Genomic DNA, 17,433 nt, shown 5'->3' with positions numbered 1-17,433 from the left:
CATTTAAAAATGTATTAGAAGTCCCTAATTCCAAAAAAAAAAAAAAAAAAAAAGATTAATTTTTAGATACTTTTTTGTTTTCTTCTTATAAAAATAGTACAAACTTATTGTAGGAAAACTGGGAAATACACAAAATACTAAGAAAAAAGTGGAAATCACTTATAGTGCTGAGAATATTTCCTTCCTATTATTTTTATACATTATTTTCATAGTTGAGATCTATTGGAAACATTTTAACATCTTATTTCAGTATTATATCTGAAGATTTTTATACTTAAAATATTTCCATTTTAATGGCGGCGTTAAGGTATACCTTAATTTTTTAGAATGTGTGTGTACCTTATTTTTTTATTTTTTATTTTAGAAAGACCACATTAATTTAGAGTACCATTTTACAGTATATTTCAACACATTTTCTTACTGCTAGTTGAAGAGACTTGTATTTTTGAGTAGGGGTATAGTTTCCCTACTTAGTACCCAGGGTAGGGGAAATGGCCTGATCATGGCAGTTTTCTCTATACCAGATAATGCCTGGATGTTGATCTATTGGCCATTTGAGAAGAGTGTTTACTTTTGCCATTTGGAGGACAAGTAATGCCCCTAGTGGGCCAATTTAGTAAGTTTATGTAGTTTCAATTTTATGTTTCTTTAACATTGATTATGTCATCCTAGATGTCATTGAGTTATCTGATGTATTCATTTCTCCAAACACTATCAAGGGAAAAGAAAATAGTAAGTGCAACTGTTGGCTGGATTTTGGGCATCCAGGGAAAGTTTGGAAAAGGTTGCTGCCTACCTTTGTTGCTACCGGTTGAATTCATCAAATAACTCCCACTGGTAAAAAGGAGAGACTTAAAATAGAGATTACAAATCATGGAAAAACAATAATTCTTAGATGTGTATCTTGGACTGTTTCAACAAATCACCGCTAATGGGGTGGCTTAAAATAACAGATACTTATTCACAGTTCTGGAGGCTAGAAGTTCAAAATCAAGGTGTCAGGCAGAGCCATGCTTTCTCTGATGGTTCTAGGGAAGACTCTTCCTTGTCTTTACTTAGCTTCTGTTGGTTGCTAGTAGTCCTTGGTGTTCTTTGGCTTGTAGACCATCTCCATCTGCCTCTGTCTTCATATGGCATTCTTCCCTGAGTGGGTCTCTTCTTTGTCTCTCTGCCTCTTCTTATAAGGACATCAGTGATTAGATTTAGGACCCACCCTAATCAGTATAGCCTCATCTTTCCTACTTACATCTGCAAAGACTGTATTTCCAAATAAGGTCACATTTTGAGGTTCCAGGTGTATGTAAATTTTGTGAAGACACTATTCAAAGCAGTGTAGTGGGTGTGGATATTTGTGTATGTGAGTTTATGGGGATCTGGGGCAGGGGTCTATCATAATGTCTCTGAGAATGCACATTTTAATTCTCCATTATTGATTTCTACTTTTTCTGGAATATGTTTAAATATGAGAATAGGTGAATGTGGGGGAAATATTAAACCACTAACCTAAAACAATGTTTTTAAACTCTGTGTTGAACATTTATTCTCTGCTATTCCTTGAGAATAAAAGATAAAAATAACTTCATGAAATCTTTTCTATGCTTTCATGGTTCTAGCATTCTAAATGTATAATCAGACCCAAAAGTTTCTTATTTAATAGAAGTATTTGAGTAGAGCATTATAACATTTATTCCAGTCCTTCCAAGAACACAGTTTGGCTTAGGCAAAGGTTATCAAATACTTAAATAATTTACTATGAAAAATTCCAGACTATTTTTCACTATATTTAAAAACATATGCGTTGAAATTAGATTATTCTTCCACATCCATCCACTACCATCAAAAATGACACGAAGATGTTAGCTAATATATATGCCCATTTAGATAGTTTTATTTATTAATTATGATATAAGTATATAAGATTTGCAGAAATTGATCCTGGTAGTGATTTATAATGAACTATCATGTAAAAGATTAATTGACTCACTTCTGGGCCTTTGGTTCCCATAGTAATCAGAGTGTAGGAATACATTGTTTAAAAAATTCACTTGAAGTTTTCCATTTATTCGCTATAAAAACAAATTCACTGCCTGTTGTTAATCATACATAAATATCTTAATTGCTAAGATTTTCTGGGATTGTAATAGAAAATCAGTGATTTCAGGAAGTCATTAAATAACTGTTAGAGAAATTAAACAATGTTAATAAAATATGAACTCAGGACTTTCTGATTATTTTCTTAGATAAAGCTCTCAGTCATTTTTCACTTTTTAGATTAAAAGAAAAATATAGATTAGAAGAAATTTTTTTAGACTTGACTTATGCTTTCTCTTTTGCAAATCAAAAAATCTTGTACCTCTCAATCTGCTTATTCTTATAAATTTATCATGGACATACTTGATTACAAGACAAGGTAAAGTAAGATACATCATATCTTACTATCATACACTAACTTTTGTAAACCAAAGAGTTAGAGATTTAGAATGGAACTCAAGACAGTGTAAATATATATTTTATCTTTTTAAAATATCAGGAACTTCTGAAACAAGTGTAAACAAAACAGACAGTCTCTGCACTACTTACAGTCCAGAAAGGAAGACTGACATTAATCAGATAATCATACAAATAAATGTGAAATTAGCACCGTGCAAAATGATATGAAGGAAAGGTGAATAGTGCTTGTAAGGGGATTCGATAGTCTTGGAGGGACTGTGCAAGGGCTCAGAGGTTTCCCTGAGGAATTTATTTTTGAACTGAGAGCCAAGTAATTATTGGAAATTATGTAGGTGAAGGTGGATGTGAGAAAATTCCAGGAAAAGAAATAACGTGTATGGTAGAGAGTGTGAGTTATTTGAAATGAAAGAAGGTATTGTGGCTGGAACATGGGGAATAAAGGGAGTGTCCTGCAAGATGAGACATGAGAGCGATGGCAAGGGCCAGACCATCAGGGCCTTTTACATGAAGAATTTAAGTCTTTTTCTCGATAGCAATGGGAAAGCTTTGAGAGTTTAGGCAGTGTGGAGATGGGAGGAAAGGGAGTGACAGGATCAGACTTGTTTTCCCTAAAGATTGGTAATAGAAGGGACTGGATGGTAAAAAAACATGGATGAAGGGAGACCAGTTAGTTATAAAGCTGTTAGAGTAATCCTGGCACCAAATAGCTTGGGTTAGGGGAGTGGTGGTGGAGATGTAGAAAGATGTAAGCCAAAATCCACCCTCACTGCCTCACTGTCCCTCTTCCTCAATTATTTCATTTTAAAGCCGGATTATTCTGTCTGCCTATAACAAAGGATCTAGGCTGTCCTTTGGGGGATTTTTATTGTTCTCTGAGCAAAAGCTTCCAGTTAGAAATCAAAGAAATGTAATTTGTTGCCTTCCCTGGTACTGTCCCACTTGTAAACTTGCTACTTCAAAAGTCCAATGATTAAGTTTTGCTTTGTCTTGTGCACCTGCAACTAATAAAATAAAAAAATATATTAAAAAAAAAAAAGTCCAATGATAATTATATTGATAAGTATTGATACTTGTCTTGCTAACTATAATGTGACAATACATGACAGTGGCCCATTGCATCCTCAGTTTCTGGAGTTTCCTAGGTGTACCTACAACTGATTGAGATCACTAAGCCATTTCTCTTACTGACATTGTTTTCCTTCTTCTCTTCCTCCTCCCCCTTCTTCTCCTATTATTGTGAATTTTTTTTAAAAGAATGTCTTGTGATGATGGTGTCTTATATTGCTTTGTCAATGATATCTTTGTCTTAAATTCATGTTTTACTAAATACTTAATTCCCAGATAGTCTCTTATCTCCAGAGGAAACATAATTTACGTCTTGTTCTGCTTTTCAATGAGGTTCATTGATTGACTATCTCTATAGTGTAAAACACTGTGTAAAATAAGTGAATTTATTAATGATTTATAATAATCCTTTATAACAACCTCATCAATTATTTATAAAAATAGTTTATGCACCAAATTAGCTTTGGTGAGAATAGTATGCTTTACACATTGATTACACATTAATCAGTTCCAGTAAATTCCCCCATTTATTTCAGAAGGATAACTTTTGATGACAATTTGCAAGGATCCTTAGTAGTTAGAAAGTGCTAGTAGTCATCTAAGGATGAATTGTCTGCAGCAGGGAACATTAAATAAAGAAAATAGTAAAACTAAACTCTTTTCCTACGATAATGTCAGCCACCGTAGAAACTTGAAAATACAACATTTGGTGATACAAATGACAAGCTTTTCTTTTAAACCATCCTATGAGCCTCTAGCCAGTTCAAAGTTGTGTGCTGTCATTCAATAAGGAGATGGTGGATCACCATCTTGAGGACTAAGCCTCCCGCCCCACTGGGGAGGCGGTAACTGAGAGCTCATTGACAAGTGCAGAGTTGTAAATACAAGAGTTAGTTAACTGTGCTTCAGTCTGCTAGAATAGTAAGAGCTCTTCATTTTCCCTAGACACTGCCCAGCAGTGTTTTCTTTTTAAGGAGCAGTATAATCTGCCTAAAGGTGTTTCTAACTTGCTAGACGAAGAATCTCTTAGTGCTGGATGTACACCTGTCTTCTGGATCCTAGCTCTCTGACTTGATTACCTCTGATACCAACTACCTACTGAAACCTGTCTTCTTCCTGACTTTGACTCGCTTCTGTGCCAGCCACCTGACCTGCTCAGTGCCTAACTTGACATTGGCTATCATCTATGCCTTCTGCTCACCCTGGAACGATAGCTCAGCTCCATGGATGGTTTCTCAGGAGCCGACTGTTACTTAGCACTGATGCATTTAAAGTTTTCCTTAGTAATACATGTGATATGTCACAGAAAGTAACATCAGGATATGAAATTGGACCTGTTAATTTGAGAGTAGCATTATATCTTAAACCTTTCTCAGAGGGAAGATCTTTAGAACGCTTATGACTGGGACTTAAAACATACTTGACTAAAGCTCTGCAGACTAAAGTTAATATTTTTAAAGTGAAATAGCTATCATCAGCTCTTTTCCCTATACTGGCCTGACCAATAGTATATACTCAGTTATGTATTTATTGACTATATAATAGTCACCAAATCCATATTTAATATCTTTTGTTTCACCAACATAAGCCTTTCAGGTACCTTTATTTTTGGTTTCTTATTACTGTGTAAAACATTCTTGAATTACTTGTTTTGACCACAAGCAAACAGGATATTTTATAATAACTATAAGCAAATATGGTTGAAAACCAATGATAGTGCTATAGAAAAATGCTCTTATGTTTACCACTGAACGCCAATTCTACTTGAACCAGAGAACACATTTAGAACTTATGTGTTGATTAGAATTTTTATGTCACATATAGCAAATTCACTTGTTGATTTTAGAATACTGACTAGTTTCTGTCTATATAAATAAGGTTGAAATTGGTATGGTACAGTACCTAAAAAGTTTCATTATTTTATATATAATAGTATAAAGGAAGTTAAATTTATGTGGCCCTGAGTATTAACTTCTTCCTAATGTTCTGATGTTTTAAGATATTTAAATATAATGTTTTAAAAGCAATATGACGAATAATTAAAAATTAATATGCTTTTTGCTCGTGTAGTTTGTGTGATGTTTCATTTTATAGTTGTGACTTCTGTGTCATCAGAAGTTTAAAATCCTAAATACAGTAGGATTATGTATTTCTTTCAAAATTCACCGAAATGCTTAAGAGCAACTAATGATGTAGTGATGAGAGTTCAACCCTTTTTAAACCTATAGTCCTAGTCCTATGTAATTTCCCCAACATGCAAAAAGAATTTGATGTAAATAGTTGCAACACTGTGTAAAATACATGAATTATTGATTTACAAATGAACATGAACATTGTACTAGTGAACTCGTGAGCATCACTAATCTATGGGATTTTTATTTTGCAGGAAAAAATAGAAGTAGAAATTACTTTCACAACTTGAATATGTAATTCCCCATTAATATTAATTCTCTCACCAATTGTTACCACAGAGTTGGCTAAAATTAACACTCTTCTGTCATAATCAATCAAGGCAATTTACATTTAGTTTTCTTTGTCTTTTTTGTTTGTTTGTTTTGTTTTATTCCCTCCATTCCCCAATTATTTCATGGCATTGCAGTGCTTCAGAGAATTTAGATGAGCTGTCTTCCTCCAGTAGCTGGTTACTTAACCAGAAGCACAGTAAGAAAAGGAGAAAAGACAGGACAAGATTGAAATCTCCACCCTTGACTATCATGAGTACAGCAGCTCGAACAAGGCCACTTCAGAATTTCCACAAACGAAAACTCTACAGATTGAGCCCTACTTTTTATTGGACTCCACAGGTAAGGTTGCTTTTGGGAAAGCATGAACAAAGATTTTATGGTCAATATATTTCATGAGGATATGGATTGTACACCATTACTTAGATAATTACATCTAGAAAGTTTTAAATAGTATATAGCTTAGAAGTGACTAGTAGGTATTGACAATATACAGAGGGTGCCAAAAACATGTATACGCATTTTAGGAAAGGAAAAAACTATTAAAATTACGCTAATGGTAACCACTTTGAGCACCTCTTGTAACTGCAGAAGGCCAACATGACTTGTATTCATCTTTTGTTACCAGTATATATTATTACAATTTTAATAGTTTTTTTCCTTTCTTGAAATGTGTGTACATATTTTTGGCACCCTCTGTATTTGTGGGATTTAGTAAATGTTTAAACATAGTAGTGTATTCTGAAATTTCTCACATCTCCATTTATTAAATCCACTATTATGCTTAAACTAATTTGAAGGAAAATAACATATCTAGGTGATTTTAAAATTTTACTGGTAAGGTAATAAGGAGAGCATAAATTTACTACATATTTGTATTTTTGCTTAGTAAAGAAAAAAGTGAATAAAATCACAGCTGTCAGTTATTTTGGAGAAAATCACATTGCTCTCCTTTTTAGATTTGGTATTTATTAATCCTATTGAGTGCTCCATTTCCATTTCCTAGAATATAAGCAATGTAATTTTATATGTCCATGCTTACAGCTTTTATAAATAAAATAAACTTCAATAAAAGCATTTATTTTGAAAAGCATATTTTTCATTTATTAGCAAAATGTTAGGCATACATCTTTCAAGGCATAGCTAAACAAACTGTGAAGGACAAAATTAGTTATCCCTAGTTCTTGTTGTATGACATACTTTTTCCTATTATATTGTTAAATAACATATCAAAGGAAAAATTATCCTTGATGCTATCATTTAATATTATTTCTGATTATTACTATAAATATTTTAAAATATATTTATATAAAAATCAAAATGCTTTGTTTTATTAGTAACCGATTTTAAGTATGGTTTAATAGATCCAATTATAAGTAGGAATATGGCTTCTGACAAATTAGTTTTTATTAATAGATATTTGATATGGAGCAAGATATTTATATGGTCTTAACTATATAGTAGCGATCCAGACGATAACCTTGCCTGAGTGATCAAAATGAACGTAGCCTATGTGAAGGATACCATGATGTACAAGGTGTGATGAAAAAGTACGGTTAATGTTTAAATAAAAAAAAAATTATTACAGTAAAAGACACATTGCCATTAATCCCCCTCAAAATATTCACCCTCACTTTGAACACACTTATCCCATCATTCTTGCCACTTTCTGAAGCAGTTCTGGAAGTTCTCTTTCATGCGTGTCTTTAGTTGTGCTGCAATGGCTGCCTCGATCCTCTGAATCGATTCAAAACATTTACCTTTCATGGTCATTTTGGCTTTGGGGAAGAGCCAGAAGTCGCATGGTGCCAGCTACAGTGAATTAGGTGGATGAGGACACACTGTAATGTTTTTATTTGACAGAAATTGCCGTACCAGAAGCGATGTGTGACAAGGAGCCTTTCTGTTATGATCAAACAAGACGGATGGTTGAGTACCATCCAACAGAAAGGCAGAGATCCTCAATACGGGGAGTGGCATGTCGAAACTTCGTAACTGTGTGATAAGTTTCAACTTGTTCAGTGCACTCAGGTGTGAGCTATAGTGGAGAGAAGGTGTATTTTAGTGTGCCATAAATCATCCTCCATCATGACAACGCTCCGTGTCACACATTGCTTCTGGTATACGGCCATTTCTGTCAAATAAAAACTTCATGGTGTGTCCTCATCCACCTTATTCATTGGATCTGGCACCGTCTGACTTCTGGCTCTTCCCCAAAGTCAAAATGATTCACGACATTAAGGCAGCTATGACAACACAACTAACGACACTCACGAAAGAGGACTTCCAGAACTGCTTCAAAAAATGGCAAGAACAATGGGATAAGTGATTGAAGCAAGGGGGGGTATTTTTAGGGGTATTAATGGCAATGTGTCTTTCACTGTAATAATTTTTTTAAATTTAAACATTCACCATATTGTTTGATGACACCTCGTAGCCTTCTGGTTAGGGATGCATAACCTGAATTTAATCATGAGGAAACATCAGACAAAGTCAAAATCTGAAATATGCTATTTAAAAATGGCAACTGGGCTGTATTCTTTAAAAAATGTCAAAGTCAGAACAGCCAAGAAAGGTTGAGGAACTGTTATAGATTGGAAGAGCGCCTAAAAATATATATGATAACTAAATGAATATATGATCCAGAACGGAATTCTTTTGGAGGGAAAAAATTACTGGGACAATTGAGAAAACTGGACTATTGATGACAGATTTTATAAAAATATTGTATCAATGTTGAATTTCCTGAATATGATGACTGCTTTGCAATTATGTAAGAAAACATACTAATTCTAGAAAATACACATTGAAATATTAAGGTGTAAAATGGCTAAACCATCCTTGTGTGTAATAAATTAACCCTTGTGCTTCTAGAGTGGTACTAGCAATGTAGCATTCTTGGCAGAATTGAGAAAATAATGTTTTAAATCATTTTCTATAGCACTTAACTCTTTAGTTGAGTACTAGTGGAGAAAAGCTTACATAAGGCCAGTTGGAGAGAGGTGGGAGTCTTTGGTATTAGGTAGCATGTAGTAGATGGTTGGCTGATCATCTCTCATTGCAACAATTACATCTATAAATTACAAAAAAAACCCACACACAAAAAAAAACACACTATTAAAGATATTAGCGGGACTTTTTATGGACCCATCAGAGACTTGAGGATGCAGGGCAAACTGCCACCCCAAAGTATGGAGAGACAGGCACATCCAGAGAGTCACAATCAATATTTGCTTACTTGGAGCAGAAGCCACAACAACCATAAAGTAATTTGTAGGGACTCTTAAATGATAATTTTGATGAATTGCTTGAGGCTGAGGGTGGACTAGCTGGAGAATTAAAATCCCACAGGGACTACAGTCTTAGGAAGCCCCTACACTTTCATGGACTTCACTTCCAGGCAACCCACTAAGTTCTCACAGTGAAAAGCCAAGAAGGATTCCTAGTGGCTCTGGCATGGAAAGGGAAGTTAATCTTTATGAAATAAGCCCAGAGTATTGTCTATTGTCCACAAGGCTTACCCTTCAGGGGAAAAGACTTGACCAGAGTTCTATTGCACCTGGGAGAAGAGCATTTCTCCCACTCCTGCCTCACCTAGGAAGGAACAGGGGTGGAAAATAAGAAACACTTGTTAAGGTCAGAGACCAGGGACAGAGACCCACTGAAAGACTGAGATTTAATCAGAAGATTGTACTAGAAAATGCTGCTATAGTAGATATGCTTCCTGTTCCCCACATTTTCCCACCACACCAACAGGACTCCCAGTAGCAGTGGGTTACAGCTACAAGGCATAGACTCTCTCTGAGAAGGAAGTCAAAAGTCAACAGGGGGGACAAAAACAAGACACTAAAAGAATTTGAGGCCTCTGGCACCTACAACTAGAGCAGACATTAAACACAGTCCAACTGTTACCCAGATTAACACAACATTGTGATAAAGGCCTGTTTACCTCAAGTCCTATTACCTGATACATCATGTCCAGCTTTCAACAAAAAAATTACAAGGCATGCTAGGAAAAACACTCCGAAAAGACCAAGAAACCATCAGAACCAGGCTCAGTATGAAAAACGTTGCAAATCTCTTACAGAACTATGATTAATATGTTAAAGTCTTTAATGGATAAAAAATACAAAACATGCAAGAACAGATGGGTATTGTAAGCAGAGAGATGGAAACTCTTAAGAATCAAAAGTAAATGCTAAGAATCAAAAACACTGTAACCTAAATGAAACATGCCTTCCATGGACTCATCAGTAGACTAGACATGGCTGAGGATAGAATCAGCGAGCTTACGTAGGTTAACAGAGACTTTATAAACTGAAATACAAAGAGAAAAATGAATGAAAAAACAAACAAACAAAAAAACAGAACTGCACATCCAAGAATTTGGGGGCAATTTCAGATGGTGTATCAAATGTGTAATTGGAAGACCAGGAGGAGTAAAAGAGAGAATGGACCAGAAAAACATATTTGAAGTAATAGTACCTCAGAATTGTCTGAAGTTAATGACAAGCACCAAGCCACATATCGAGGAAATTCTAGCAGGAGAACATCAAATAGGGTAAATACCAAAAAATAAACACATACCAGGCATGACATATTCAAACTGCAGAAGACCAAACATGGAGAAAATCTTGGGAAAAGGCAGGGAAAAACATCTTCCTTTAAAAGAACATGGATAAGAATTCCAGCTGACTTGCATGATAAGAAACCATGCAAGCAAGAAGACAGTGTAATGAAGCACTGTTAGAGGTTGAATTGTGTCCCCCAGAATGCATATGTTGAAGTCCTAACCCCGAGTGCCTCAGAATGTGAGCTTATTTGGAAATAGGCTTGTTGCAGATGTAATTAGTTAAGGTGAGGTGAATAGGATAGGCTCTAATTAAATATGACTGGTTTCCTTATAAAGGGAATTTGGACAGAGATGCATGCACATAGGAGACTGAGATCAGAGTTATTCTACAAACCAAAGGGCACCAAAGATGGGCAGCGAAAACCAGAAGCTAGAAGAGAGCCATGGAACAGAGTCTTCTTCACAGTCCTCAAAATAAACTAATCCTGCTGACACCTTTCTCAGACTTCCAGCCTCCAGAACGATGAAATAGTACATTTATGAACCACTCAGTTGTGGTACTTTGTTAGGGCAGCCCTAGCAAACTAATACACTGATCTTATTTGGAAATACGGTCTTTGTATATGTAGTTACGTTAAAGAGCCTGCATAAGATCCTTTTGGAGTTAGGATGGGCCCTAAATCCTGTGACTGGTGTCCTTACAAGAGAAAGGAGAGAAAGATTTGAGGCAGAGAAGAAGCTTATGTGAAGATGGAGGCAGAGATTGGAGTTATGTCCCCACAAACCAAAAAACTCCAGGAGCCATCAGAAGCTGAAATATGCAAGGACACATCTGCCCTAGAGACTGCAAAAGGAAGTGCGGTTCTGGCAACACCTTGGTTTTGGACTTCTCCATCCAGAACTGAGAAAATAAACTATGGCCTAACGCCATCCAATTTGTGACAATTTGTTATGACAGCCCTAGGAAACTAATCCAGGGTTTGATACTAGGAAGTAGGGTACTGCTTTAACAAATACAATTGTGGAAGTAGCTTTAGAATTGGGTAATAGGCAGAGGCTGAACGGATTTTGAGGTGTATGATACAAAAAGAAAAAAGAAAAAAAAACCTAGACTCTGATGAGAGCTCAGAAGGAAGTGAGGAGAATGGAAGACAAAGGTGCTGCCATCTTAGAGAATACCTGTGTTGTCATGAGCAGAAGTTTACATGAACAGAAATGTGAGCCTTAAAAGTGCCTCTGGTAAAGATTTCTGTTATTAGAAACTGGAAGAAAAGTAGTCGTTGTTATAAAGTGGTAGAAAACTAGGCTGAATAATACTCTACTGTTAAGTAGAAAATGGAACTTAAAAGCACTGACCTCTTGGATAATTATCAAGCAAAGTGTGGAATTTCTTCTTGCTGTTTATAGTAAGATATGAGTGGAAATAGATAAATTGAGCAAGGAATTGATAAGCAAAAAGGAACCAGAACTTGATTATATGGGAAACGCTCATCCTGTTTTGTAAAAACTGCTATATAGCCTGCTCTGGAGAGAATCCAAGGTTGTGGCTGGATAACCTCTGCTGGAGAGATTAGGTTTGACTCAGGGATCCAATCAACCATCTTCACAGAAGCCAGGAATAAAGAGCGGGTTATCCAGGAAAGATCTGAGGAGAACCCACTTATCTAATGACATGGGCCACCTTAACATACAAGAGGGACCTACAAGGGTTTATTTTTAAGTGTTAGGTCAACAGCAACACTACCAGCTTAGACAGAAAAGGACAGAGACTTGATCATAGGCGATTAAATGAAACCAATTGGCAGTTTGAACATTCTGCCTAGAAAGTCTCTTTAGGCAGACTTGCGAGTTCATTATGTATCCTTCTAATCGTCTACATTTCTACAGGCAACTGTTACACACTACTTGTTCTGCCAGAACAGTAAGATGAAAGAAATAGAAGGATTGGAATAATTATTTAAAATCATTATTTGCAGAGGTTTTCATCCTTTTGCTGGGCAAAATTAGTAAAAAGCATAAATTACTATGCATTTTTACTTGAAGCTAACCTTCTTACAACAATACTGCTCTCCAATGAGAATGTCAAGTAATAATAACTAATATTTATTAAGCAAGTATCATGCCAGGCACTGTTTTAACTTACAAGTACTTTATATATATTTCTTAGTTAATATCCATACCCCATTTCATATGGGGAACCTGAAGCACAGAGTGGAATGAAAGGATGCAGATATTTAGCACTATTTAAATAAAGTACAAGTTTGTAGTTTTAAGTGTTAGTGTTGAGTCTCAACACTACTTCTTTCATGAGCTTGAGTAAAACATTTGATCTGAATCTTTTGTGAACTGTTTCAGACTGTTCTTCCTATGAAATATCCATAGCAACAATTGTTAAAACTCCATTTAGTTTCTAATGCTATTTTAATTTTTTTTGGCTTTCTTATTCTTCTAGCTGAATCACATCTTTTGCTGTCCCAGCCTATTTATTACTGGAACACGTTAGGTTTTTTTTTTTTTTTTTCTTAGAGGAGCTATACTTTTTTAAATGCTTGGTACAATATTGCTTGATCTACCTACAGTATATCTTTAAGGAGGGCGCAGCTCACAGTGGCCCATGTGGGGCTCAAACTGACAACCTTGGTTTTATTAGCACCATGCTCTACCCAACTGAGCTAACTGGCCACCCCAGTGTATCTTTAAATTTAGGAAAATGCAATGGCAGGAATATTTAAGATATGATTATATTCTCCAGAATAATGCTCTAGTGTAAGTCTTATAATGTAAATGTGGCTAATAGATTTCTTTAAAATACAATTTAATTTTCAATTAACTAAAGAAAAAAAATGTTTCTTTGGCCATAATATGCTTCTTCAGCTCCTTCTTGAATTAAATTTATAGCATATATAGCATTATTTCTTTGAGAAAACCTGCTTTATGTAATTAATAGATAAATCTGGAAGGTACAAAGTTCTAAAGAGCCTAAAAATCATTTCCTACAGGGAGGCAGTATATTTTAGTGGTTTTATGCATGGGTTCAGGAAAACACATTGAGTTGCAATCTTATTTCTACTTCTTAATAATAGTGTGTAGTATTATGCAGATCACTCACTGTCGTGTTTTCCCCATCCATGAAAGTAGGGCTACCTTCATGGGCTACATTCAGCTGAAGGGTCAGTGGAGCTGGGGGAAGTTAGCCTCACCGTTTCCTCCAGCAGGTACCAATAGTACTGGCTATTGGCCGAGGACACACAATTCTCTCTTGTGGCCTCTCATCCTTCGATAGCTAGAATGGCCTTATTACACGGCAAGGAGGAAGCTACAGGCCCCTTGAGCCCTAGGCACTGGATCTCAATAACATCATTTCTACTGTGTTCTATAGGTCAAAGCAAGTCACATGGCTAGCCCAGATGCAAGGGGATGGAGAAATAGATTCCACCAAGAGAAGGAAGTTGCAGCAAAAGGGCATACATACATACATACATACATACATACATACATACATACATACTGGGATGGGAGGAATCTGTGACCATTAAGCAATCTTCCACTTAGGGTCTACATTGGGGGCAGGTAGATAACCCCAAATTAAGACATCAGCTGAATCAAGCAATAAAGACAAATAGGGCTACCTTATAGAGTTGTGTTGATATTAAATAACATATTTGAAAGGTACCTAGCCCAATGCCTGGCATTTAAGTCCTCATCAAATGTGAGTTATGATGGGGATGATGATGATGATGATGATAACACTGGGGAATCAGTGATGGTTGTAGTGTGGAGAAGTGGTATGGTCAATATATTATTTCAAAGATTGGCTTGGTGCCTATAACAGGACAACTTGCTTTGGGAAGAGATTGGAGAAACTGAGATCAATTAAGAGGCTATTACAGATATAAGGTTATTAAGAGTGGAATGAAATGGACAGATACAGAAAAACATTTCAAAGAAGAAATGACTAGTCTTCTTAACTGACTTAATGTGATTAAAGAAAATGTTTAAACAGGAGAGGAAGAAGAGGCACGGCAAATTATGGTATTGCTTAGTCCACTTTGTAAAATGCCCAAGTCAAGCCTTAATGGTAATTAATACTTACATTAGGGATTAAGTAGCAGTAGGGCATGAGTGAAATGTGGCTCTCAGTGTCATCTGATTCATAATTCTGTAAACTCCACTGGGAAGTGGATGAGGGAAACGTATCTTTCAGAACCCAAATAAACAAAACTTAAGTCATTGTTTTAAACTTGTGTGGTGCTGGATTATATGTTTATTTTTTAATAAGGCATTCTTCTTTATATGGTATATTAATTCTTTCAAGCCACTGAGGAAAAATAGCAAATATCCCCCATCTTCCTTGCCTGCTGTAGTTGACTGATAGTGACTTGGCTATCTGAAACTCTGAGAAAAATTTTGACACCTGGGCTGGGACTAATTAACAGTGTTTGCCACAAATGAGGAAAGACTGGTAGCAGACATGCTATATCATTTGCCATTCCTGGACTAAGGTGTCACATCAACATAAATGTGTTACAATGACTAATTTACTTTCCATTATTATTTAGAAGGTGATATATAGGTTCATAAATGAATGACAGTGCTTTATTGTTTATAGATCACTTACATACAACTCAGGAGTTGCTCAGCAAATGGGAATAATGTGTCTTTAGTTTCTTAAAAATCTTAGGGAAACTGAGCCAGTACTAATTTGCATACTGCTTAATATTTATCCAAAAAACATTTGTTAAAATGTTAAATCTGGTAGTAGCTTTGTTCACTTTCATAAAATTTTTGGCAAAAGAATCTCAAAGTGTAAGTTAGCTAATTTTTTTTAAATCATTTGAAACATTTCTAAGGAATGAAACATCTTATTCATTAAGTTTGTTTTTTTTTTTTTTTTTTTTTACCCACAACATGCATTCTTATTATTCCTAGGCTGCTTTAATAGTTACTGTCTTCTTTTAGCCTTTCTTCTAGAAGGGTACAAATCTTTTAATAGTATTCTAATGTTTTAAGCGAAGACTTCAATTTGACTTTTAAGTGTCCTGCTATATAATTTAGCTGCTGTAATGCTACTTTGCTCTGTCACTTATATCAAAGCTATTGCATATGTACCTAGGAGCTGGTCATTTTACAGGTTTATTGCTTAGTCAATATGGTTCTTATAGGTTGTTTTAACCCCCACCTATCAACTTTCTCTTTCTTCCTTAAAGTTAGAATCCTAAGTTATATACACAGTGACAATGTGTCCTGTTAAAAATACAGACCCTTCTAAAAATAACAATGGAGGAAAACAAGATCACTTTATGCCCTTAAATTTGAAAATTTATATAAACAAAATCTTAAAAATATGTAGCATATGAAAGTTGAATCAAAAAGAAATACAAAACCTGAATAGTTTATAACCATTAAAATACTGAATCCGTAATTAAAATTCTCCTCACAAGAAAATCTGAGATTCAGATTACTTTATTGAACATCAGATGCTACTGAATAATCTCAAGGAAAATGTAATTCAACCCTAGAAAATTTACAGAAAAGAAATTGAGTCTAGCATACTTTTCATATAAACAACTAACAAAGACAGATTAGAAAAGGAAAATTTTAGGCTGATCTCCGTTTTGAACAGAGATGCAGAAATTCTAAATAAAATGGTAATAACTAAACTCAGCAATGTATAAAAAGAATATGACATCTTGACAAAATTGGTTTCACACTAGGAATGCATGATTGGTTTAACATTAGAAAATAAAGTAGTTTACTACCTAGGTAAATGTGAGTGCGTAGGTAAAAGAAATCATTTGATTAAGTAATACAGAAAACAAGATTTGGTAATATTATGTCTTCATAACAACCCTGGAATTAAAAGTATTTTTTTGCCACCCGCGATGCAGGCTCTCCCCCCGCCCACCTTGGCATTCTGGCAATGAGCATATTACGTATTTGTTTGTTTGTTCACCTTAAGTGTTCTACTCCACGGGGCTCAGGAACTCAGGGATGAGGGACCACTAAGTCCCTCCTCTTGAGGAATGTGTATGACACCCAAGCAAGTGTGTCTAGTTCACTGAGGTGAAACCATCCAATAGTGATTTAAAAGTCATTTTTTAAGGCACCCCAAAATATTAAGACAATAAATGCATGAATTAACTTTGACTTCGGAAAACATGTTTGGTTTTTTTCCCCATCTCCCTTATCCCCCCCTCCCTTTTGGCAACCATTAGCTTGTTGTCTATGGGTATGTTTATGTTTTGCTTATTCATTTGTTTTATATTCCACATATAAGTGAAATAATAATTTATCTTTCTCTGTCTGACTTATTTCACTTAGCATAATACCCTCTAGGTCCATCCATGTTGCAAATGGTAAGATTTCATTCTTTTTCATGACTAATATTCCCTTGTATGTATCACATTTTCTTTAGCCATTCGTCTGTTGATGCACACTTAGGTTGCTTTCTGTCTTAGCTACTGTAAGTAATCTTGCATTGAACATATGGGAGCATATATCTTTTTGAGTTAGTGTTGGATTTCTTTGGGTAAATATCCAGAAATGGAATTGCTGGGTTTTATGGCGATTCTATTTTTTAAGGAATCTCCATACCATTTTTCCTTAGTGGCTACACAAATTTATAATCACACCAGCAGTTTAAGAGCGTTCTCTTTTCTCCATATCCTCACTAGACTTATTTGTTGATTTTTCAAAGATAGCCATTCTTACAGGTGCGAGATGATATCTCATTGTGGTTTTGTGTTTCCCTAATGATTAGTGATGTTGAGCATCTTTTCATATATCTGTTGGTCATATGTATGCCCTTTTTGGAGAAATGTCTATTCAGGTCCTCTGCCTATTTATTTAATTGGATTGTTGTTTTGACGTTAAGTTGTATGA

The 17,433-nt window shown here is 35.3% G+C and overlaps 1 protein-coding gene across 1 annotated transcript in view; it reads left to right on the top strand.

Annotated features, from left to right (window-relative positions):
• The window catches only part of KANSL1L (KAT8 regulatory NSL complex subunit 1 like), a 101,256-nt gene that overhangs the window by 58,955 nt on the left and 24,868 nt on the right, over positions 1 to 17,433 (top strand). Inside the window, 1 exon segment of the mRNA XM_088794692.1 lies at positions 6,116 to 6,320. Within this exon segment, the coding sequence (XP_088650818.1) occupies positions 6,116 to 6,320 (205 nt within the window).

The sequence above is a fragment of the Rhinolophus sinicus genome, chromosome 17 (assembly GCF_057876585.1).
Source record: "Rhinolophus sinicus isolate RSI-liver-muscle chromosome 17, RSI-T2T, whole genome shotgun sequence".
Classification (NCBI taxonomy): domain Eukaryota; kingdom Metazoa; phylum Chordata; class Mammalia; order Chiroptera; family Rhinolophidae; genus Rhinolophus; species Rhinolophus sinicus.
Note: the sequence above shows the minus strand (reverse complement) of the source record. Positions and strands in the feature narration are given on the sequence as shown.